This window comes from Leptonychotes weddellii, chromosome 1 (assembly GCF_054177405.1).
Source record: "Leptonychotes weddellii isolate Sample4059 chromosome 1, ASM5417740v2, whole genome shotgun sequence".
Lineage (NCBI taxonomy): Eukaryota > Metazoa > Chordata > Mammalia > Carnivora > Phocidae > Leptonychotes > Leptonychotes weddellii.
This window is the reverse complement of record NC_138369.1, coordinates 117,972,573-117,997,640: the sequence shown is the minus strand read 5'-3', so window position 1 is coordinate 117,997,640 and position 25,068 is coordinate 117,972,573. Positions and strand designations below refer to the sequence as shown.

General features: G+C 42.4%; 1 protein-coding gene across 2 annotated transcripts in view; it reads left to right on the top strand.

Moving 5' to 3' along the window:
- The first annotated feature begins 6,185 nt into the window (after positions 1 to 6,185).
- Positions 6,186 to 25,068, top strand: part of MCF2L2 (MCF.2 cell line derived transforming sequence-like 2) — a 202,850-nt gene continuing 183,967 nt past the window's right edge. The window contains exon 1 of one of the 2 annotated variants that reach the window (XM_081830355.1): positions 6,186 to 6,884. In XM_081830355.1, coding sequence (XP_081686481.1) covers positions 6,809 to 6,884 — 76 coding nt within the window. In that variant the 5' untranslated portion in view covers positions 6,186 to 6,808. The remainder of the gene's footprint in view (positions 6,885 to 25,068) is intronic. The other variant, XM_081830363.1, reaches the window with a different exon arrangement.

The following is a 25,068-nucleotide window of genomic DNA, read 5'->3' as shown; positions in this document are numbered from 1 at the left end:
AGATGTTTAACCGACTGAGCCACCCAGCCCGCCCCAACCATAGACATTCTTTTTTTTTTTTAAGATTTTATTTATTTGACAGAGAGAGACACAGCGAGAGAGGGAACACAAGCAGGGGGAGTGGGAGAGGGAGAAGCAGGCTCCCCGCGGAGCAGGGAGCCCGTTGCGGGGCTCAATCCCAGGATCCTGGGATCATGACCTGAGCCGAAGGCAGACGCTTAACGACTGAGCCACCCAGGTGCCTCAACCATAGACATTCTTATCCAGTAATCAAGACAGTATGATGTTAGTGAAAGAATAGACAAATAGATCAGTTGAACAGAATAAAATGCCCTGATATAATCCCACACAAGTATAGTCAACTGATCTTTGACAAAGAGCAATGGAAATTCAATGGAAAAAAAGATAGTCTTTTCAACAAGCGGTGCTGGAAAAACTAGGCATCTATAGGCGATATAATGAATCTAGACACTAACCTTACATTTTTCACAGAAATTGACTAAAAATGGATATAGACCTAAATGTAAAACACAAAACTATAGAGCTTCTAGAAGAAAATATAAGAGAAAATCCAGGTGACCTTGGGTTTGGTAATGAGTTTTAGATATAACACCAAATGCATGATCCATAAAAGAAAAAATCGATAAATTGTTCTTCATTAAAATTAAAAACTTCTGCTCTGCAAAAGACATTGTTAAGAGAATGAAAAGACAAGCCACAGACTGGGAGAAAATATCTGCAAAACCTATATTTGATAAAGGACTTCTGTCCAAAATATACAAAAAACTCTTAACTCAACAATAAGAAAACAAACAACTTAATTAAGAAGGGGGCAGATACCTCACCAAAGAAGATATACAGATAAGCATACAAAAGGTTGCTTACCATCATATATCATTAGGAGTTGCAAATTTAAACTGCTATGAGATAACACTAATATCTATTAGAATGGCCAAAATCCAAAACGCTGACAACACCAAATTCTGGTTAGGATGTGGACCAAGAAGAACTCTCATTCACTGTTGCTGGGTATGTACATGGTTTTACAAGACAGTTTGTAGTTTCTTACAAAGGTAAACATAGTCTTACCACACAATTGAGCAATTGCATTCATAGGTATTTACCCAAATGATTTAAAAACTTAAGCCCACATAAAAACCTGTGCACAATATTTATAGCAGTTTTATTCATAGTTGCCCCTAACTGAAAACAACCTAGATGTCCTTCAGTAGGTGAATGGATAAGCAGATGCCTCTACACAACAGACTGTAAAGAATATTATTCAGTGATAGAAAGAAACAAGTTAACAAGCCATAAAAAGACACAGAAGGAACTTAAATACATATTGCTAAGTGAGGGCAGCCAGTCTGAGATGGCTACATACTGCATGATTCCAACTATATGACATTCTGGAAAAGGTGAAACTATGGAGACAGTAAAAAGATTAGTGGTTGCTCCAAATTTGAGGGGAAGGGAGGATGAATTGGTGGAGCATAGAAGATTTTTAAGGCAACGAAACTGTATGATAACTGTATGATATGTATGATAACTGTAATGGTGGATACATACATGACATTATGCATTGGTAAAAAACCCATAGAATAGTACAACACAAAGAGTGAACCTTAATGTATAGACTTTAGTTAATAATGTATCCATATCGGTTCCTCAATTGTAACACACATGCCACACAAATAAAGGATGTTAATAATATGAGAAACTGTTTTGAGAGAGTGGGCTTATGGGAATTTTTAGTACTTTCCACTCAATTTTTTTGGAAGCCTAAAACTGCCCTAATAAATAGTCTATTAATGAAAATAATACATCAGATACTCTTTAAAATTCCAAGTGGTTTTGCCTATGGGTAATGGAATTATGATCAATTCTCCTTTTTCCTACCTCTTCTTTCAGTTTTCTGTACTTTGCTAATATGTTCTGCAAAGAAAATACATTATTTTGACAATAGATTAAATTTGGGAAAGGACGTATATGGGGGAGGAGAGTGAAAATACAGAGGTAGAGGTAGGTGTGTCGTCCCCTCCAAATATATGCACTTGCGTACTCACATGCTCCCCTGTGCCAGGGGCAGCTGATTTTGGGAAACACAAGGTGACAGTGGAATGACTGTCAGGATGGTGTGAGCCCAGGTGACTTTTTCACTCTCTTGGGTTCACCTATCCAGTCAGCTGTGCACTAGACGGCACATGGTGTGACTCCTTAGACAAGAATCTGGTCTTATGTACGAGAACAGCTGGACTCCTGGTGCAGAGAGGCTTGTCCTACCAGGCAGCACTGGGGGAAAGAGGCAACATTGCAATATTGAGGCAGTTGCAAGGCTTCTGTGAAATGAGAGGCTTTGACCAATGGCTATTCTCTAATTCTGGGCTTGGTCCGGGAACTGTGGGGTTTACAGAAGTGAATAAGGTATTTTCCTTGCCAAGTAGCCCAGGGTCCAATGCAGAAAGGACAGTGAAGACAGAGTGGGATGTGGAAAAAGAGGCCCTTTAGAGGGGCATTATCCTGAGGCATTTGTGGTGACCCCTACCCCCTCCCACAGTGCACTTCTACCTCCCTTATCCTCCATCTCCTGTCACCTTCTCCCCACCCTCCCTCCCTTATCTCTACCATCTCTCTTCCTCTTCTGTTTTCCTCTGCTCTGCCTTAGCACAGAGCTTTTCAAACTGCTGGGAGCAACTCCTTAATGGGTCATACAAGCAGCTGAGTAGGTCCAAACAATCATTCTAAAAAACTTTTTATTTTGAAAAATATTTAAACATGCATAAAAGTAGAGAGAATAAGTAGCAAAACAACCCATATACCATCTTGATTTAACAATTATGAACATTTCCCAGTATTTATCTCATTTATTCTCCTTGCTAAGGTAGTTTAAATTACAGACAATGATGTTTCATCCCTAAAAACTTCAGCATACGGGGCACCTGGGTGGCTCACTTGGTTGGGCGACTGCCTTCGGCTCCGGTCATGATCCCAGGGTCCTGGGATCGAGCCCCGCATCGGGCTCCCTGCTCGGTGGGAGGCCTGCTTCTCTCTTTCCTACTCCACCTGCTTGTGTTCCCTCTCTCGCTGTGCCTCTACCTCTCTCTGTCAAATAAATAAATAAAATCTTTAAAAAAAACAAAAAAACAAACAAACAAAAACTTCAGCATACATCTCTAAAAGAATAAGGATATTTTCTTACATAACTGAATACCCTACTTTCCAAATGCAAATTTCCCCAATTTGGCCGTTGTTTTTTAAAAATGAAATTGAATAGAAAGTATTTTAGGGCTTCACATGTAGTAAGGGAAAAGAAATTGTTCATACAACTTTTGTTTTCATTATGTGTATGTATGTCTACTGTGTCATGATGTAAATTTTATATCGTACTGTGGTTTGCAGTCTAAGAAGTTTGAAGAGCCCTGCTCTAGGCCAATGGTGCTCAAAGTGTAGTCCCACGACCAGCAGCATCAGTTTTCCTGGGGACCTGTTAGAAATGCAAATTATTGGGTTCCATTCCACATTACTGAGTCAGATCTCTGGAGGTGGGGACCAGGAATCCATATTAAAAACAAACCAACCAACAAACCTGTATTTTAGGTGATTCTGTTAGTTTGAAAACCATGGATCTAGACTCAACTGGGTGACCGTGTGATGCCCAGGCATCCCTCACTCTCATCCGGGTCACCCAAAGTGGGTCCTTTCTTACTCTTCATTGTGCTGAGAGTTCACCAACAGAGGTGGAATCTACTTTGGCAGTGCTTGGAGGAGGTTTCTCTTTCCAAGCTTAGGCAAAGCTTTACTTGAAGGCAGAGACTGGTCTAGATTCATAAGATTAGTAATATTCAGTTTCATCTTTGTACTAGCAACATCGTAAAATGAGACCAAAGCCCTTAAAGGGTTGTTGTGAGGCTTAAACGATGTCTATGAAATGCCTACCATTGCACCAGGCAGGGTAGTCACTTAGTATATGGTGGTGGCAGTTGCTGTACTTGACACTACCTATCACAACCCTGGGCATATGGCAGATGTTCAACGGATGTGACTGGTGGCTAATTGATTCACTGGAGGAGGCAGGCTATTCTGGCTTGTTCCTTGATTTTGTCAGATATTGGAGCAATGTGATTTGTCAGAGAGAGGAAATAGATCAGAATTAGGAAGGAGAAAAGGAGGCACAGAAAAGAGGAGGATGGAGAGGAAGAAGAGAAGACAATAGGATTGTTCATAGTCACAAGAGCAATGGAGACAATGACCATTTGTTTTCCTGGGAGGGGGGCAAGGGGAGGTATGGGTTATTGCACACTAAGCGATCATATCTTCTTAGTTACAATGACAGGATTTCAGAACTGGAAAAGGAAACTTGGAGACCACAGACCCACCTCCTCATAGCCCAGGTAAAGCAATTGGGGCCCTGGAAGAGCACGTGTTAGAGATGGGGGGACAGAATTGGTTTCTGAGGACAGGTACTGCCTGCTACAACTTGCCATATTCAGCCAATTATTTTCCATGGAAACCTTTTTTTTTTTTTTTTTAAGATTTTATTTATTTGACACAGAGAGAGAGACACACAGAAAGAAAGGGAACACAAGCAGGGGGAGTGGGAGAGGAGAAGCAGGCTTCTCACTGAGCAAGGAGGCCCATGTGGGGCTTGATCCCAGGGCCCTGGGATCATGACCTCAGCTGAAGGCAGATGCTTAAGGACTGAGCCTCCCAGCCGCCCCTCCATGGAGACCTTTGAAGATTGTGAAGGTACAGATGTGGGAAAGGAGAGCAAGACTCTGAGTGTGATTTCTTTTCTATGCCTTTCCTTTTGTCCCTCATCCCTATTTATCAGTTTCTTCTGCCTTCTCTTCCTCTCCCTCCTTTTCATGATTTTCACACATAAGGACCTGTCCAGGAAGCTTGAGGTCACCGGATCTGCAAAGGCCAGAACGCTGCACATCATCTGCCTCCTCGGCAATGCGCTTGTTTCTAGTGATCGAAACTCACAATTGGTTCTGACTGGGCACCAGGGTTCCGACTACTATGATCAAGAAACACTTCATTTGGTTCCTCAACAATACTTGTGACTCTTGAGTAGGCAGAGAAACCACCACGGAAACGCTGTCCAAAGCTGTCTTACTTCTTTGTGTCTTTCACCCTTTTCTGACTCTTCTTCAAGTGGGTGCTATGAAAATGATTGCTCTACTTGTGCAGGCAGAGTGCACAGCCCGCACCTCACAGGACAGAGTAACCCTCCACGGGAATCTCAGGTTGCTTGTGGAGTAATCTCTTAACCACAGCCCACGACTGTTACCGAAAGCATTTAAAAATGTCCTCATGCCCCTGGGATGACTGGCTACTATTAGAGATTAGATCCGGAGTGTTGGCGGTCTGGCGTTTTACATGTCAAAGAGGAAAGCTGAGCTTCCTGGCCTTGGCTTAGAAGCTGTGACGGTCCTGGCAGTCTTGCGACCAGATACTCAGGGTCCCCCGTGGTAGAATGGATTGAGGAACAACCTGACCAGATTCGCGTTTGCTTAGGCTTTGGCTGTGGAGTTCTGCGGAATGGGGTTGGCTTTCGCTGCCTGTCAGGTAGTATCTGGGGCCACGTGAGGAAGCTGCGGGACATCGATTGCCGCGGGAGAGCGGCCCAGAGAAGACGCTCCCGGGGCTGACAGGGAGGAGGGCCCCGCGTGGGGCTTGTGCCAGAGCCTTGTTAGGACGGAGCCTTGGCGCGCCTGACAGTGGCAGACGGAGCGGTGGCGCCCTGGAGTAGCTGCACAAAGGAAAAGGCCCACACGGTGGAGATGTGTGTGCGCACATGCGTGCCCAGCCCTATCCGCGCACAGCCGGCGTCCCCGGCTCCGAGTGCGGGTGCGTCCGGTGCACGCTGATTACCGCTGAGACGACCCCTGGGGCAGGGGCGGCGGTGCGAGCAGCCTCCCCGGCAGGATGGCTGCACCTCTCCCAGTCAGCCCCCTCCTCGCCTGGGCCGCTCTGCAGGCACCTGGCGGGCAAGGAAGGGGTCGAGGTAGGCGTTCAGAACCCCGGCACTAGCAGGAGCGCCTAAATCGCTGTCTCCTCTCCCCAAAAGCTGCGAGGACACACCGTGAGTCGACCCTCTCCGTGGGCCGCGCCGAGGGCTCCCCGCAAGGCAAGGGGCGCAGCTTCCCCACCTGGCAACAGACAGCGCTCGGGCGCGTGCGCGCTACCGGGGGCGGGGAGAGGTGGGCGCGGAGGCAGGAGCGCGGGGCGCGCCGCGGGGCGTGAGGTGGACAGCGCGCCGGAGCAGGGGCCTCAGGCCGCCTGCCGCCCCCGCCCTCCGCTCCTCCTCCCTCGGCTCCTCCACCCGTCCGCCCTCCGTGCGCGCAGGCTCCGCGCTTCCTCTGCGTCCTGGCAGAGTATCCTTCTTCCCGACCCTACCGGAAGGCGGCGCCGAAGACCCGACCTACGGGGACCGCAAATCCAGAGACGCACGCGCTCCCTCGGCGGGGGAAGCCCGATGCTCGGTTACAGCGTGATTTGGGGCGACTGCTTTTCTTACCTCCAGAACTGCCATTTCCCTCTCTCTCAAAGCCAGACATTACGTTGGGAAAGCTGCTGGATTTTAATCTCTAAGACAAGTCCCTGAAGGGCGTGGCTGGCCGAGCGGCCCAGGAAAGTTGGCCTGGGCTGGGAGTGACTCGTTTTGTGCCTGAAGAGAGCGAGGAAGAATGTGAGGGCAGCGCATCCTCGGGAGGAGATGTCTTTGAAATACCATCCATAACAGCAGTAGAAACACTTACGTGTTGCTTTGTTTTGTTTACATCCTGAGTGGCTTTTCGGTGAAATGCTATTTTGGTTAAAGGAAGAAATGGCCCCCGAGGAGCTCAGCCGGCGACTGGCCACAGTGATCACTCATATCGGTAAATGGAGCTTTTTCTTTGCCCCCTTGCGTTGTATTAATGTAGGTGGGGGCGTAGTCTCTGGGGCCGGTCTCCTCCCGGCGCTCGCCCGCAGCCCCCCGGCAGCGCCCTGCGTGGGAAGGCGGTGGGGTGTGGGCCGGGCGTCTCGGCCTCGCTGCTGCTGGGGGCGGCCAGTGCCAGGCACCCCTGAGATCCTCCACGCCCGGCGGGGCCGCGGCAGGCGGCGGGGGCGGGGGAGGCAGGTGCCTTCACCAGGCAGGTGCCTTCACCAGGCGGGTGCCTAGTCCCCTGAGGGCTGCTGGGTTGTTAGGATCCGTTACCCGCGCTGACCCGGCTGGGGTGGGCAGTTGTGTCGCGGTTTACGACATAAAGAGAAAGGAGAGGGAACTTGAACGAATGCGGGTGCTTTCCAGCACAAACTACTGCCAACCGCGGAGGCTGGTTCACAAGCGAGCGTAGTGAAACGCAGGTTGCGGTAGAGGGTACGCAGCCTGGCGCCCCAGCCCGTTGGAAGTACCGCCTGGAGGTGTCAGCACACTCGGGGTGAACCCCGATGACAAGCCAGTGCAAGCTTCAGGAGACTGAGCAATGTTAATCCTCTTCCACAGAGTTAAAAGAGGGCAGCAGAACACGCATGCCTTGCTCCTGAAATAGGGGTTGTGGTGGAAAGACAGGCCCTGTTTAGTAAAGAGGGCATTGAGACAGGGGTACATTGAGTCCTTTTTAGCATTTTCTTCCCCCACCCCTTCCCTGGACCTCCCCAAATAAAAACGTATTCAGGTAGAGATTCTTTGGATGCAGATGACTAGAATTATCGGGGTAATTTTCAGTGTTGGTCACTTAACGTTGAGACCTTTCCATAATGCAAATTAGTTCTAAAGTCAGGAAGTTTTTACTTCAGTGTTCTGCCCATTTGCTAAAACTGCCTTCTTAGTGTTTATATATTACATATTGTTTCAATTAATGGGTTCCATTGCTCTTTGAGCACCCTAGTCCAATGTATTTAGTGCAATAATGATATACATCTTGAATGATACACCTGTGGGGATATATTTTGTGAAGATGATTTATCTGGAAAGACCCAGTGTTGATGATTCATTTAAAAAAATGTTTCTGGTGCCAGGGTGGCTGCTGAACTGGTTTTTCTTTGAGACAAAAGGTCAGTAGAATCCTACCAGGGAAGGCTGAATGTGAAATATTGCTGGAGGCAGTATGAAACAAACAGAATTTGGAGTTTGAAATATTGACTGCTGAAATGACTGTGCTTGAAATTGTGCATATGCTTGAAGTTGTGGTGTAGGTAAAGAGCTGTGGACTGGGGGTATGACTGCCATCATCTACTTTGTTCTTTGCCCTAGTACATCATAGGCACCATCAATGTTCTTCTCTTCCTCTTGCACCCACCTTCTTGTGGAAGTCTGTTCTAGTAGGGTTGAAGGCTAATCCTGACATGTTGCTTTAGAAAAGAGTTTATGTTCTCACCACCTGGGGCCACCTCTCTGCTTTCTCCTTTGCAGTGCCAAAAGCAAAACTCAGAAGCAGAACCCAACTGCCTGAATGTTGATGACTCTTGGCACTTGGGACACCCTCAAGGTCTTCCCACTGGTGGTAGCAGGTTATAAAAGCACAGGAGAGGGGGGTATCGCTGCCAGCAAGTGTTCCTCCTAGCCTTGGAGAGGGCCTCTCACTGATGGCTTCTATTTCCAGAGTGTCTGCAGGTTGTGACTGAGCTTGTTAGCCGGGGCATCTGATCTGCTTTCAACAGTTGCAATACTAAAGCTTTAGTTGTTCAGTTCACTGCTGGTCTTCAGACCAGGATTCTACATCATTTGACCTTGAAAAAACCCGTGGAGTTAACAACCTATCCAAAGGTACAGATTTCAAGCAAGAAACTAGAAATATGCTTCCAAGAAGAAGCATAAGTGTTTAACCATTTAGAGATATTGGCCAAATTTATTGAGTGCTAGGCCTTTCCACTTATGCCTTTGAATCTTTACAGCTCTGGAGAGTGGTTACTCTCATTTTGAAAGATTTCAAAACTAAGAATTTAAAAAACGAGTTCAGTAATTTGCTTAAAGCCATAGTGTTACTAAGAGGTAGTGTCAGGATCTGTCAGATCTGATTTCAAAGTTTATGTTCTATTATATCAAGGCAGAAATTTTTACTGCTGCTTGAAAATAATTTTTAAGAAACTGGGTATTTATGTTAATTTGGTACTGGGGAATGATTTCTGCCTTGCCACCCCATTGTCTGCTCCCTGAGGGCGGGGAGATGTCTGATTCATCTTTATATCCTTAGGTACTTGGCTCAGTACCTGGCACTGTTCATGAAAAACCTCTTTCTTTTGTTTGCTCTGTCTGAGCGGTTGGAAAGCGTCCTGGTTTGTTCCACCCACCTGCTAGCCTCCTTGGGTCTCACTTTCTTCTGTCTAGGTCCCATTTGTGGTTACTCTCACCAGCAAGTCTCTGGCCTGCCTGTCTGAATCTCCCCTCAAAACTGGCATCCCCACGAGCCCTTTGTGGAATGGGCCAGGCCAGGACTAGCCTCCCTCCCTTTTCTGAACACCTGTATTAGTTGGTATCCATCTCATGTGTGTTTTTGAGCATTTGATTGCAGTCTAGCTTGGATTTTTCTCTTTGTTTCAAATACTGATATATATTTTAGTTGTTGGTTGAACATGTTGCAAAGTCTTTTCTAATAACATAGGCATGTCTTACTTAAGGGTAGAAATCCCAACTAAGATTGCTTTATGGCCTTGTAGGCTAAATTAAACCCATTATAGGAGATCAAGAATCACATGTTTAATTGAATGGAAAGAACGTCTATTCCCTGAATTTCCTCATCTCTAATGTAGAGTGATAATTATTTCAGTCCCTCTGTTTATTTTACAAGTTGGAATGATCCTATATAGTGAAAGTGGTTAAACAGAAATCCTTTGAGGACTATAGCAAAAGAGACTCCATGAGTATAGAATGACTTCAATTGTTTGCTTTATGGACTAGCAGGAGAAGCATGAAAAAGAGTGTTTTATTGCCTCTCCAATCTACTCAAGAGGAATATTCTACCAGTATTCCCCTAGTACTTACTAGAAACTGCAGCATGAATGGGGCAAGCTTGCTCTGCAGGGCACAGGTTGGAAAAAGGGTGCCTGCAGGATGAAGCAGTGGGGCCAGCATGGCAGAGGAAGTGAGGCAGGGGTGGCAGAGGTTATGAGAAGGCCTCTGGACTCCGGGCCTTCACTGTGGCAGCGGCAGGAATTGTGAACGGCAGCCTTGAGTGAGTGTGGAATAATCTATCCTCCGGCTGGGAATCAGCCACTGTCCTTGCTTCTTTCTTTGGAATGAGCCTGGGCTGTCCAGAGATGCTAGAGAGAAATTCAAAGCTGCTGAAGAGCATGCCTCTCATGCAGTGCACTTTGGAGATGGTGAAGCCATTGGGTAGTGAGGGGCTACTGTTCCACATTTTATCATTACTGTAGAGATGGAATAAATTCACATGATACACCGGATCTGGGCTGTGTTTGCAAGTGCTTTAAAATAATTTGAACCAGATTTTTTGGCAGATATTCTTTGGGAGAGTTTTCTATGCCTCCCCCAGAAGTAGGGGTTTTTGTTTTTTTTAAATCTTCTCCAAGCTGCAGTGGGTCTTCATCTGTGCCCTGGAGTCCAGTTAAAGGGTTGGCTGCCTCCCCCCAGCATCTGAGGCTTTTTCCATAGGGAGAAATGTGCTTTTCCTGGGCATCTCCCCTCCTCCAGGTTTGCCCCCCTGACAGAGGCTCTCTCCAGACTGCCACCCTGTACCCAGTCTAGGGAGAAGAGCCTGCAGGGAGCTGGGAGCTCCCCTTGCATCCTGGCTCTTGTTAGCCTATACTTAAACCTTTCACAATTCGTTTAAAACTTGTAGGTGATTTCTTTTTATTTGTTTATATAGGTTCTGGACAGGTTATAATTTTGTAGTTTATCTGGCTTTTTCTTGTTGTTAGGGTGAGAGTGAGCCTCTTTTCCAACATTCTGGGTTCCAGGGGAAAGCAGAATGTCTCCTTGGCTTTTCACCTTGTGTATATTTCACAGGGAAAATGTGCTTCATTCACATTTTTTCTTTCTTTCATCACAGTGTTGTTACAGGCAAGCTACTAGGAACTTTGAAACTATATTAGTAAACTGGGTCTCAAAATGTTTTCTTTGTGTTTTCCCAGGTGTTGGGGATCTTGAATGTTAAAAAACTGCAGTTCATTTTTAAGAGTGCTCGAAAATGCTTCCTCCCATCTATTATCCAGGAACCAACTAAGCACAGGGATCTCTCCTGTCAGGGAGTCATGGGTGTTAGGCACAGTTATTGGATGCCTGGCCCCCTAACAGGGCCTCCCTTGGCCAGGGGCCTACATTTGTGCTATAAAGGCCCATCTGTGTTAACTATTTTTAAAAAAATGCTTCAAGTAGTCTGAAATTTCTGCTGAATTAATAATTAATGTAGCTAATGTAAAAATCTCTGCCAGAATAGTTGAAATCATCGAGGATCAAAATGGAAATGGTCCTGCTTTTCTTGGAATTTTTCCTGAAGGGTAAGGCTGTTGTCATGTCTGTTTCCCTTTAGATGTTAGTGAGTATGGCCCAGCCAGAGAGCCTCTGAGCCTAGTCTGGCACCGTGGATTAGCTCTTCCCAAATGGGTATAGGTTCTCTTTCTGTTTATTTTAAGAGATAGGAATTGATTGATTTTAATGAATCTAAAAAGGAAGACTATCTCATTATCATAGGCTTATTGAATTCAAGCACTTATTTCTTACTAGCGGGCAATAATGATTATAATAAACTTTAGAGATTTTGGAATTTAACACATTGATGTTACTAAAGATGTATATATTTAATTCAAATTAGCAGAGGACAAAATAGTTTGTTTTGTAGCATCCTGCTAGTGGTGGCAAGGCCAGGCTTTGAACTCAGGCAGATATGGCTCCAGAATTTGAGCTCCTGAGCACTATTACTCGAATGTTCCATACTCTCCAGGCTGTGGAGTATGGAAACCTCAGAGCAGGAAACTCCGTGGGCCTCATCAGCAAGATGTACAGTGAAGAACTGAGGTGGCTGTTCTCTCCCTGGTGTCACCTAGACTCTGGTCTCTGCTTCTCTCCGTTGTCTGTAACATTCTTCTGCTCATCTCTGTGGACTAGCCCTCTGTTCTTTTATCAGTGAGTATGAACTCCACATGGCCACTCCAGCCACATCCCTTTCCAGATCTAGAGACAATCACTAACTGATTCTCAGTCTCTGGATCTCTCTGTACACATTCTCTCTCTGGAGAGCCTGACTGGCCTGGCTCAGAGGAAACTAAGACATTTCTGATCATATCAGCTGTGGGTTCAGAAATTGGTTTGGTCTTGGAATGGGGAGGAAGTCCTCAGAGAAGAGGGCTTTAAACTGTGCACTCACCTCTCAGAACAAGTGTAGTAACTTGGAAAGCACTTTCAACCTTTAGAATCAGTAAGAGTATGAAATATTTGGACAGTTTTAAGGGCTAGCCCTGGGCAAAATAGAAACCATTCCCTGTGTGCAGTGTGCTTTTTCTTTCTTTGGGCTATATTCCAAGGCCCACTGCCTTTATGTGGCCACCTAGGTACTTAGGCACCACAACTACATCCAGAAACCGTCACTGAATGGATTTTTGGAGAGTGCCGACCATGAGCAAGGTTCTGTGGCAGGCTTAAGATCCATGAGCTGTTTGGAGGCTGAAGTTGTGACCTTCAGCGATTCAAGAAAGCTGTATACTAGATGTATGACTTGAGCTGGATTTGAAGGAAGGAGAGGATTTAGGTAGGTAGAGAAGGGAAAGCTTTCTAATTGGGTGGGGTAAGGGAATGGCTGCTTTTGGTAACTGTGCTGGTCTTCCTGTGCTGGTTGTCCTGTTTATTCCATTCTCTGCATAGACCTCCCTGGACAACTAAGAAGCTTTAATCTTTACCTTGAAAGAAGGAATGACCTCAAGCTGGAAGGTAGATCTATAGATGGTACCTCACTTTCTTTCCTTCTTTATATATATATATATAGGGGAAAAGAAGTTGTAGAGGCTGGAGGATATGGAAATAATATTAAAATATGTTATCAGGCACCTGGTGGTTCAGTTGGCTGAGCATCTGCTTTCGGCTCAGGTCATGATCTGCATCGGTCTCCCTGCTCAGCGGGGAGCCTGCTCCCTCTGCTTGTGCTCTCTCTCTCTCTCTGTGTCAAATAAATAAATCTTAAAAAAAATAAGTGATGTTATCATAGCCACCATTTATTTTATATCTGTTTAATGTCACATATTGTGCTTTATACACACTTGATTTAATTAAATTTAGTCAGAAGTGCAGTCCTTTTTCATGGAGGAGAAATTTGAGGGTTAAACAGATTAGGAAACTTGCCCAAGTTTCCCATACTGAGTGGAATTAAAAGTCAGGTTTGGCTGGCTCAAGGCCTGGGAGTTGTCATACCTGGTTTAATTTCTCATTACAGGAGGGCATATAAACCAGTAAATGATAGATGTGTTATTAGTGAGTCTTAAAAATCTCTTGAAAAACCTAATGGAAGCTAAAAGCATTAGTCCCCTGAGTGTAAGTATTTTACCAGCCACTTGAAATGTTCGTTTATTAATAGTCACTTTCTTCCAAAGAAAACTATCATTTAAAATGTGAGGATTTACTTTGTAGTCTTTTAAGTAAGCAAAAGTAATAAATGTGTAACATTTAGCTAGGAATAAGCCTTTGTAAAGGAAGAAATTTTTAGGAGTGCTGTCTACTTGTACTTCCTGTGCTAACCACCAGAGTCTTAGGGGAAGAAAGTCCAATAAAGGTACAACCCCCAGTTACAATGGCAAGGTAACAGCAGGTACAGGCACTTTTATTTAGTACAGAAGAGTCCCTGTGTTTAGAGGACTTTACTATGAGGGAGAGTCAAGCACAAAGTATACACAGGTGGACAAACTACAGGTGCCCCAAGTGTTAGAACACGTTGGTCTTGCCCAGCCTACAAGAGTTACCTCCAGATTTCTTTGTCCAGTTGTCTGAGCCTAGATCGTGTTCGGCCCAGGTTTTGGTTTGTGTGTCTTTTTTGTTTGTTTGTTTGTTTTATCCGTTATCAGATCAGTTTAAATTCGTTTTAGCCCTTTTCTCTTTCTGTCCCCAAGGAGGCTAGAATTTATTCAGTCACTGAGGGGAAAAAGGTCCTTGTGCCAGTGTCTCCTTATGTAAGGCCCAATTTGAGACTAACCACATTTACTGAGGCCTCCGGGGCTAGGCATGAGGCCAGGTGCTGGGGACGGGGTGTAAAGGAGCAAGTAGGACCACTGTGAGAGCCAGAACCTGGTCACCTCCACTGCTGCAGCCCTGTTGCTGCTCCCCAGGGACTGCAGGAATGAAAGATGTCCTCCTGGACCTTACAGTCTAACGGGGGAGGCAGATGTTAAGCTGTAACCAGGAGGAAAATTTCAGGTAGAGGCAGCCATCATTCCCCAGTTCCTCCCTCTTCTCATTGGGCTTCTCTTCTTGTGGTCTTCCCTGCTTCTTTTCCTTTCACATGAGCTGTTTTGCTTTTGCATCTGGTTGATTTAGTTGTGAAACTCAATTCTTACTCAGTATTTCAAAAGTCATGTACACAGAAGATTAGAGAGTTCAGGAGAATTTTCTGAAGATGGGAGAGGGGACATTCATGGTCTGGAAACACAGACACTTTGAAATGGAGCTGGAGATGTCACTTTTTAAAATGTCCTCTGGCCACCGCAGCTCCTGGGGGTTTCGCAGGCCCTTGGAGTCACCATTTCACTGGCTCCTTCCCTCCCCCATGGCTCCCTTGTCTTTCCTCTTTTTTGCCCCCTCACTGTTGAGAAAGCTCTGGTGCAGAACCTAGACTAGAAAGATGGTCCTCCTAAATTCCCCTGCCCACATCCCTCTACTTTTCATTTCATTTTGTTTCCATTGCAGTATTTATCCCTCCAGCAACCAAAAGAAGCTTTGTTTACGGAGGAGGAAAAATCCCTCAGGCTGTAAAATGGGATTTAGACCTTGACAAATGGTGCAGAGATGAGAAGGAAAATTCCACTACTCACACGTGGTCTGCCCTTCAGGTGTGGCAGGAGCATTTTCTCCCTCAGCGCCTTGGGAAAACCAAACCAGATTTTAAAGAGAAAGTTCATGTTCATCATTTCATATGGCTTTGTGGTATAATCTAAAAACAAAGCAGAAGAAATGAGAGAGGAATGAACATTATGTGGTTTTCATAAGGGCTTTGAAAATGGTTTATAAAAATAATACATGGTCTATGCTTAGGGTTTGGAAAAGTCAGTTTTAAGATGTCAGTCCTCCCCAAATTGATCTATAAATTAAACATGACTCCAGTCCTATCAGGTTTGTTTTTGTAGAAATCAACTACAGATTCTAAAATTTATAATCAGTGAAAGGTGCTATAGTAGGCAAAAATAACTATAATAGGGGCTCCTGGGTGGCTCAGTTGGTTAAGCGTCTGCCTTCGGCTCGGGTCATGATCCCAGGGTCCTGGGATCGAGTCCCGCATTGGGCTTCCTGCTCAGCGGGAAGCCTGCTTCTCCCTCTCCCACTGCTGCTCCCCCTGCTTGTGCTCTCTCTCTGTCAACTAAATAAATAAAATCTTTAAAAAAATAATAATTATAGTCAAAATCTTTTGAAAAAGAACAAAGCTGGAAGATTCACACTAATTTCAAGACTTACTATAAAAGCAAGGTAATCAAGACAGTGGGGGTATTGGTGAAAGAATAGATAAAATGGAACAGAATAAAGAATTCAGAAATATTTCCAAATATGATCAGTTGATTTTAGACAAAGGTATGAAGGCAATTCAGTGGAATAAAGTGTAAAGGCAATTTCAACAAAGGGTGCTGGAACAATTGCACATCCGTGTACAAAAAAATGAACCTTGACCTATACCTCACCCCATACACGCAAATTAACTTAGAGTGGATCATGTACCAGGGTGTCTGAGTGGCTCAGTCAGTTAAGCATCTGACTCTTGTTTTCGGCTCAGGTCATGATCTCAGGGTCACGGGATGGAGCCCAGCATCTGTTGGGCTCGGCACTCAGCGGGAAGCCTGCTTGGGACTGTTTCTCTCTCTCTCTCCTTCTACCCCTCCCCTCCGCTTGTGTGCATCTGTGCTCTCACTCTCTGTCTCAAAATAAATAATAACATCTTTAAAAAAAAAGTAGATAATGTACCCAGATGTAAAACCTAATTGGACTTCATCAAAATTAAAAATATTTGCTCTGCAAAAAACACTATTAAGAGTATGAAAACACAACTGACTGGGAAAAAATATATGTGAATCATATATCTGACAAAAAACTTCTATCCAGAATATATAAAGAACTCTCAAACTGAACAATAAATGAAAATCAAACAACCCAACTTAAAAATGGATGAAAAAATTGAATGGATACTTTCCCAGAGAAGATACACAGATGAAAATAAGCATGTGAAAATATGCTCAATGTCAGTAGTCATCAGGGAAGTCACAGACCTATTACAGTGGTTAAAAAATGGCAATACCAAGTCACGTGAGGATGAGAAGGGTCTGGATCTCCCACACAGTATGTTGGTGGGAGTGTAAAATGTTATGGCCACTTAGAAAACAAGAATCTGTATGTAAATGCTTATAGCAGCTTGATTCTTAATCACTAAAAACTGGAGGCAACCCAGAGTCTCTCATCAGGGGAATGGGTAAACAATTTGTGACACATCTGTACACTGGAATAGTCAACAATTAAAAAAAAGAAATTATTGATACACACAACAACATGAATAAATCTGAAATTATTCTAAGGAAAGACACCAGACTCAAAAGGTACTTCTAAATGCCATATTATATGGCATTTGGAAAAGGTAAAACTATTAGATTGGAGTGGTTGCCCAGGGTTAGGTAGGCGAGGAGGTAGTGTGACTACAAGGGGATGTTGGAACTATTCCCTTCCTGATTGTGGTAAAGGTTAAATGACGCCATGCATTTGTCAAAACTCAGAACTGTATGCCAAGAAGAGTGAATTATACTGTATATCAGTTTAAGAACAAATTTTAAAAAACATTTATGCTGTTTTTTATAACAGAAAACAGAAAATACAAACAGAAAAATAGAGAAAAAAAGTATATGCTCATTGCATAATATTTGGAAAAGACAAGTACAAAGAAGAAAGTCCACAGTTCCATATCCTAGTTACAATCACAGTTATCCTTTGAGTGTGTTCTTCTGGTTTTTTTCCTTTGGCATTTTCACATAGTTAAAATGATATGATCTCTCTTTATATCATACATGTTATATATGTAATGATATGAATTCTGTTCTGCTTTTTAACACTATGCTGTAAACTAAATTATATAATAAGCAGTTCCTTATTATAAAACATTTCCATAAATGATATTTTAATACAGTTATAATTTTTCACTATATGGTTATACTATAATTTGTTTAAATATTACCCTAGGGTTGGTTGGATAGGTTGTTTCCAGTTTGTCAGTGTTATTTTTTCAAAAATTCGAGGAGCATCTTTGTTCAGAAATCTTTGCACACATCTCACACATTCCAGATTTTTTTTTTTAAGATTTTATTTATTTATTTGAGAGAAAGAGAGAGCATGAGCAAGGGGGAGGGTCAGAGGGAGAGGGAGAAGCAGGCTCCTTACTGAGCAAGGAGCCCCGATGCAGGACTCGATCCCAGGACCCCATGATCTTGACCTGAGCCGAAGGCAGACGCTTAACCGACTAAGCCACCCAGGCATCCCTATCTTTTAAAGATAAATTTCTAGGAAATGTAATTATTGGATCAAAGAGTATGAATATTAACTTTTAAAATACATTTTGGTCAGGTTACCTTCTGGGAAATTTATACCACTTTAGTGACACATCAACAGAGTGTGGGGATTCTTGATTTTACCAGATCCCTTTATCAGCATTTGTGTTCATCTGTTTCCTCATACGGCAAATGGGGTAACGAGAGAACTTGTCTTATAGGATTTTGAAGTAATGCCTGTTAAGTGCATGGCACAGTAGCTGCAATGTTGTTAGCCCCTTTTGGTGATTTTATTTGAGTATTTGCTTGTTTGATAGATAAAAGTGGCATGGTATTCATTTTAACAGAATTTTAAAAATTACTAGTGAACTAGAATAATTTTTACTAAATTTATTATTTGCTGTTTGAATTTTTGTTCTGTGACTTGTCTGTGTGTTTTTGGGGGTTTTTGTGTAGGTTTTTTTCAGTGTTAAATATATTAAGGCTTGGTTAAGTTTGTAGCAGGCATTTTTTATTTTCCATTTTGCTTTTATTTTATAATTTTGTTTTTGCTGACTTTTAACATATAATGGGTTTAAGGTTTTATGTAGTCATATCTATAAATCTTTTATGATTTTTTCTATTGCTTTTATATCCTGCCTCAAATAAAGATAAGTAAATAATCATGTTTTATTTTAATATTTTTTAATGGTTTTATTTACTTTTACTTTTGTTCTTAAATCTCTAAGTGTGTTTCTGATAGGAGGTGAAACTAAATTTTTTCAGTAGCATTTATTAAATATTCCTTCATTAATTTGTAACTCCTCCTCTACATAAAAAGTTATTTTAGAATTTATAGTCTGTTTCTGGGTCTTCCTGTTCATTCTTCTGTTTATTTTTGTATCAGTTCCACATAGTTTAGATTATTATTGCTACATAATAATCTTTAAATATCTTCTAGGAGAAATTCCCTTTTTCTATCAATCATTTTTTTAAAAAGATTTATTTATTATCTTAGTGGGGAGGAGGGGCAGAGAGGGAATGAGAGGGACAAGCAGACTCTGCCCTGAGCATGGAGCCCAGCTCGGGGCTCGGATCCACAACTCTGAGATCATGACCTGAGCCGAAACCAAGAGTCAGACACTTAACCAACCAACTGAGCCACCCAGGCGCCCCTTAATTACAAAACTTTTAAGACATCACAAAAGGGGCGCCTGGGTGGCTCAGTTGGTTAGGTTAGGCGTCAGACTCTTGATTTCAGCTCAGGTCATGATCTCAGCGTCATGAGGTTGAGTCCATGTGAGCTTTGTGCTGCTGAGAGTAGAGCCTGCTTAAGATTCTGGCTCTCCCTCTCCCTGCTCCCCACCCCACTCACTCTCACACTCTCTCTATCTAAAAATAAAATAAAATAAAATAAATTAATTAATTAATTAAGACATCACCAAAATAGACTAGTCTTTCAAACCTTACTCATCACCCAGCTCCAACAACCATCAACATTTTGCCATAGTGGTCAGTAAAATTTATAAAGGCTTATAAAGGCAGTGCTCTAAAAATAGTATCAAGGAACATGTTGGAAAGCTAGGTATATGGAGTAACCCAGATAAAATAATTTGTTAGTATATTTTAATATATAAAATCTTTGTTAGTATATTTTAGGTTTACTCATGAAAGTAATCTATGCTTTTCATATAAATTGTAAATAGTAGAGAACGGTGGGAAGTTAGAAGTCAGAGTCTCCTTGTCCCCTGTAACTTTGGTCCCACTCCCCAGTGGGAACCATGTATCTGTTCAGCATGCTTTCTCTAGGGATTCCTCCACATGTATGTAACTGGATGTGGCAGGCTCCCTTTCCCTGACTGAGAGGGAGCGAGGTGTCCCTGCGCCTCTACAAAAGGGGAAGATCAGGAGGATGAGATGGCCTGCAGTCCTTGCAGCACCTTGGTCAATTGATGGAATGTGGTGTCCCTGAGAACTCCACCCTCAAGAGTCCTGTTATTCCCTTTGTCCCCCAGGCCAACTCTGGGAGAAAGTCAGTTTAATCTCCTCAGCAAATACACCAGGACATTTGAATGTTGACTTTTTTAAAAAAAGAAAACAAAGTCTAGTTCATATAAGGAGAAATATATCTCTCCCTTTAATATTACTTTGGTCTTATTTCTGGTGGAAGAACAACCCTGATGCTCTCATGGTGTGGATAATTCAGATCCTTCTGGAGCTTGTAGGTGACTTCTCATTCTCCATTTTGCCTTGATAGATAGGGGCAAGTGGATGGCTTCAGCTGCTCAGATACAAAACATGCACAATTTTATTTTAAAGAGGTGCAAATCTAGAAGTGCTAAAAAAGCTTTTTTTTTCTTTTCTTTTCTACCTATAATAGTTTCTTGCAGGGAGGCAGAATGAAATGAATGAATGAAAACATTCATCTTCCATTGCCATTACTACTGAAATAATCAGCTCTTTTCTAAGGAGAGTTACCTAATGCCCAGTTATTTCAGAATCTGTTGTTCAACATAAAGAAAATATAGTCCTTCATTGGATATTTGATCTTGGTCAAATGGTAAAGGTCAGTGCATGGAATATAGGATTTGTAAGGGCTGTACAGTTTGTTCAAGTAATAGAGATTCAAATGTTATAAAGAAAATTTCCAAGATTTTACTGTCTGCCCTCCCTCTCCCTAGAGTTCTGTAAGCTGCAAAAATATAATTATGGTCATTGCTGGGTATGTGCAATTACATGCACACTGCTATTGTGGATTTACGTGGTTAACAAAGATTGCTCTTATGTTCGTAGGTGTTGTGATGCCAGCCAAGCATTCATGGCTATTCATGTCTAAATGAATGGGTAAAGAAGTTAATGTTTAGTAGGAAAAAGAACCTCCATGTGGGGAATCAGGCACTTTCCATATTGCTGGTGGAAATGTAAAGTGGCACAACTGTTTTGGAGGGAAATTTGGCTATATATCACAAACTGTTGTTTAAAAATTGCCTTGTTTGCTGCCCTGTATTAGGACTTTCAGACTTGGTGTTTAATTGGAGGTAGCATGTTCATAATACCTAATGGTAGAGAAAAAAAGAGCATCTCAAATTATATTAAATTTTTTCCTGTTAATTCTTAGGTATTTTCTTAAAGTACTTCCCATGCAGTTAACACTAATAAAGAATTGGCTCTGCGGACAGAGCAGCCTCTAATCTTAAAAGAATTTCTGGTATAACCAATTCGGGAAAACGTTTGGCAGATTCTTATAAATTAAATATACACCTTTTCTTTGACTGAGCAATACCATTAGTAGGTATTTATCCAAGAGAAATGCAAACATGTGTCCATACAGAGACCTTTACATGAATGTTCATAGCAACTTTATTCGTAACAGCCCAAACTGAAAAAGAAACCTGAACGTCTATCAGCAGGAGAATGGACAAACTGTGACCGTCCATATGATGGGATACAACTCAGCAATAAAAATAAATGAACTTCTGATACAACATGGACGAATCTGAAAAGCATCATCGTAAGAGAAAGAAGCTAGACACAAGAGTACATATTGTATTATGTGAAGTTTTTTTAAATTTAAATTCAATTAGCCAACTTATACTACATCATTAGTTTCAGATGTAGTGTTCAATAATTTATCAGTTTTGTATAACACCCAGTGCTCATTGCATCACGTGCCCTCCTTAATGCCCATCATCTAGTTACCCTATCCTCCACCCACATCCCCTCCAGCAACCCTCAGTTTGTTTCCTATAGTTAAGAGTCTCTAATGGTTTTTCTCCCTCTCAGAATGACTTCCCATTCTGTTTTCCCTCCCTTCTCCTATGGTCCTCTACCCTGTTTCTTATGTTCTGCATATGAGTGAAACTATATGATAATTGTCTTTCTCTGATTGACTTATTCGCTCGGCATAATACCCTCCAATTCCATCCATGTTGATGTAAATGGTAAGTATTCATCCTTTCTGATGGCTGAGTAATATTCCATTGTATATATGAACATCTTCTTTATCCATTTGTCTGTCAATGGACATCTTGGCTCTTTCCACAATTTGGCTATTGTGGACACTGCTGCTATAAACATCGGGGTGCACGTACCCCTTCAGATCACTACATTTGTCTTTAGGGTAAATACCTAGTTGTGCAATTGCTGGGTCATAGGGTAGCTCTATTTTTAACTTCTTGATGAACCTCCATACCGTTTTTCAGAGAGGCTGTACCAGCTTGCATTCCCACCAACAGTGTAAGAGGGTTCCCCTTTCTCCACAACCACTCCAACGTTTGTTGTTTCCTGTGTTGTAGATGAAGTTTTTAAAAAGGCAAAACTAGTCTCTATTGAAAAAGCACTTCAGGGCACCTGGGTGGCTCAGTTGGTTAAGCGTCTGCCTTTGGGCTCGGGTCATGATCCCAGGGTCCTGAGATTGAGTCCCGCATCAGGCTCCCTGTTCAGTGGGGAGCCTTCTTCTCCCTCTGTCCCTTCCCCTGCTTGTACTCTATCTCTCTAATAAATAAATAAAATCTTTAAAGGAAAAAAAAGAAAAGTCACTTCAGTGGTTGCGTGGGGGTTAGGAACAAGGGTTGACTGGGAAGGGGCATGAAGTTACTTTCTATAGATGGAAACATTCTCTATCTTGGAAGGAGTATGGGTTACGTGGATGTATCCATTTGTCAAAACTCATTAAAATATACACTTCAGATTTGAGTATTTTAATATATGTGAATTTTACCTTCTGTTTAAAAATAAACATTTATTTTATTTTATTTTTTTAAAGATTTTATTTATTTATTTGACACAGAGAGAGAGAGTGAGCACAAGCAGAGGGAGTGGCAGGCAGAGGCAGAGGGAGAAGCAGGCTCCCCACAGAGAAGGGGGAGCCTGATGTGGGACTCGATCCCAGGACTCCAGGATCATGACCTGAGCCGAAGGCAGTCGCTTAACCAACTGAGCCACTCAGGAGCCCCAAACATTTATTTATTTTTTGTAAAAAAGGGTTTCCAGTTTCTCCTTGACCGTTGCAAGCTTTACTCAAATTTCAGCTTGAATCATACAAATAAAAATTAGAGGTTTATATACATTTATTACTTGTTAGGTATTTCATATTGTGCCCTTTCTTTAAATCTTGGAGCATGACATTACGAAACAAAAACATTAAGCATGAGGAACCAAGATAAAATGCATTATGAAAAATCAGCCTCTCTCTGAGTATGCCATACTCTGCACATCACTGTTCTGAAAGGTGAGCTCACTTTTCCCCAAATGGTAGTAATGGCGGGAGGTCTCTGTCAGATGACAGGCAAAGAACATCCTTCATTTTAGAATCATGATATTGTACTTGCACCTGGTCTTTAGAAGTAGTTCAGGAAACACTCTACATTCCTTCAGGACTTGAACATTGACCTTTTGCTGTGCCAACCCATGTTGTCCGCCTAGTGACTTCTATTGGCTGCACTGTTAAGTCTCTGGATTTTATTCCTCTGCAGCCTAGAGAGGTTGGAAGAGAGGGAGGGGAGGATTGTGGCCTGGAATAAATTTTCTTAAGAGCATCCTTTAAAAAATTTATCCCTTTCTATTATTTTATTTTAAATATCCACTGGCATGATGTATGTTTCATGTTGTGATTCCTCTAAAAAAGAAAAAAAATTCTGATTCTCATCGACTCTAGGATTTCCCTCTCTACCCCACACCTTCATCCCCCCCTCCCTGCCCTGTTTCCCTTTGTTTCCAAATGAGAAAGTCCAGTAACAATTGGGCCTGTAATTCTGTGAGCACTCACCAATCCAAAGGATAAACTCTCAGCAGTGAAATGACCTTGAATGAACTTAAGTGAGATTAGTCAGGAGAAAGGATTAAACACATTTATGCGAATGCAGTGCTGAGAGGGATGAAGAGAGAGCAAGGTGGCACCATTTCCTGGGATCCAATGGACTCCTGCTGTAAGAAGTGTGGGCAGCAAGACCCCAGATACTTACCATACACCTTGGGGCGGATCACAGAGGCAGAGATGAGGGCTTACCACCACTTCCTGGGAAGTTGCACCAGGCTAGAATATATGGCAAAACAAGGTACTGTGAGAGCAACGATGACTTTCTTTTATGTGTGTTTTGTAAATAATGTTTTGTTATTCATCCCTATTCTCAGTGGAATAATGATTTAACTAACAAATTTTATATTAAAAGAATTTACTTGCAATACTGTTTCAAGTTTACTGAGGAGTTTAAAAGGGCTTTTTAAAAAGCATTAATCAGGGGTGCCTGGTTGGCTCAGCGGTTACGTGTCTGCTTTCGGCTCAGGTCATGATCCCAGGGTCCTGGGATCGAGCCCCTCATCGAGCCCTGCATTGAGCTCCCTGCTCAGCGGGAATCCTGCTTCTCCCTCTCCCACTCCCACTCCCCCTGCTTGTGTTCCCTCTCTCACTGTCTCTCTTTCTGTCCAATAAATAAAATCTTTAAAAAAAAAACATTAATCAGCTATTAACAATATTGTAGATGGTCATTTATTGAAAAATTCATGTTAAAAAGAGATGACCAAATAGTCTGAAAAAAATCAGGTTGTAGGATGGAATGTGTAAGTGTGAATCCATTTTAAGAGCATATATGTCTATACATAAATATATGTGTATTGACCATTGTACACCAGTGAGAGAACTATTTCATTTGGGGTGAAGGAGTGATTAGGAATTGTATTTTTCTTATTTTCGTGGTATTTTTTATTTTTAAAAATAACCAACATATATTGCTTTTGTAAAATGAAAATAAGAATTCAGATAATGAAACTCATGTTTCTGAAGAAAAATGTTAAGTCTGAAAAAAGTGTTAAATCTGAAATGCTAAGACTTCATTTTTAAACATATGAACTAATAACACACTGGTGGTTTAAGAGTGGAAAAAAGAGAAACACTTCCCTTCAGTGGGCTGGGTGAGAAGGAACAGCATTTCTAAGTATGCCTTACATGTATTTGGAAGCCAGTAGGACACATGCTCTAAGAGCTGAAGCAACTACTTATTTCTAAGACTGCTTCTTTTATGGATGGGCTTTTTGATATTACCCCATCCACCCCCCCTTTTTTTTTTGCCTTGAAAATGTTTATAGGGGTGCCTGGGTGGCTCAGTCATTAAGTGTCTGCCTTCAGGCTCGGATCATGATCCTGGGGCCCTGGGATTGAACCCCCCGTCGGGCTCCCTGCTCAGCGGGAAGTCTGCTTCTCCCTCTCTCACTCTCCCTGCTTGTGTTCCCTCTCTCACTGTGTCTCTGTCAAATAAATAAATAAATAAAATCTTGAAAAAAGAAAGTGTTTATAATATGTTCATTCCCCTTGGATCGCAAACTCGGAAAAGTGATTAAACAACTGTCTTTGTCTCTCTTTATTCCTCTTTACTTATATTTGGAACCTATTTCTTCAATAGAGAGGAATTACTGAATAGAGAAGTGTGCTTT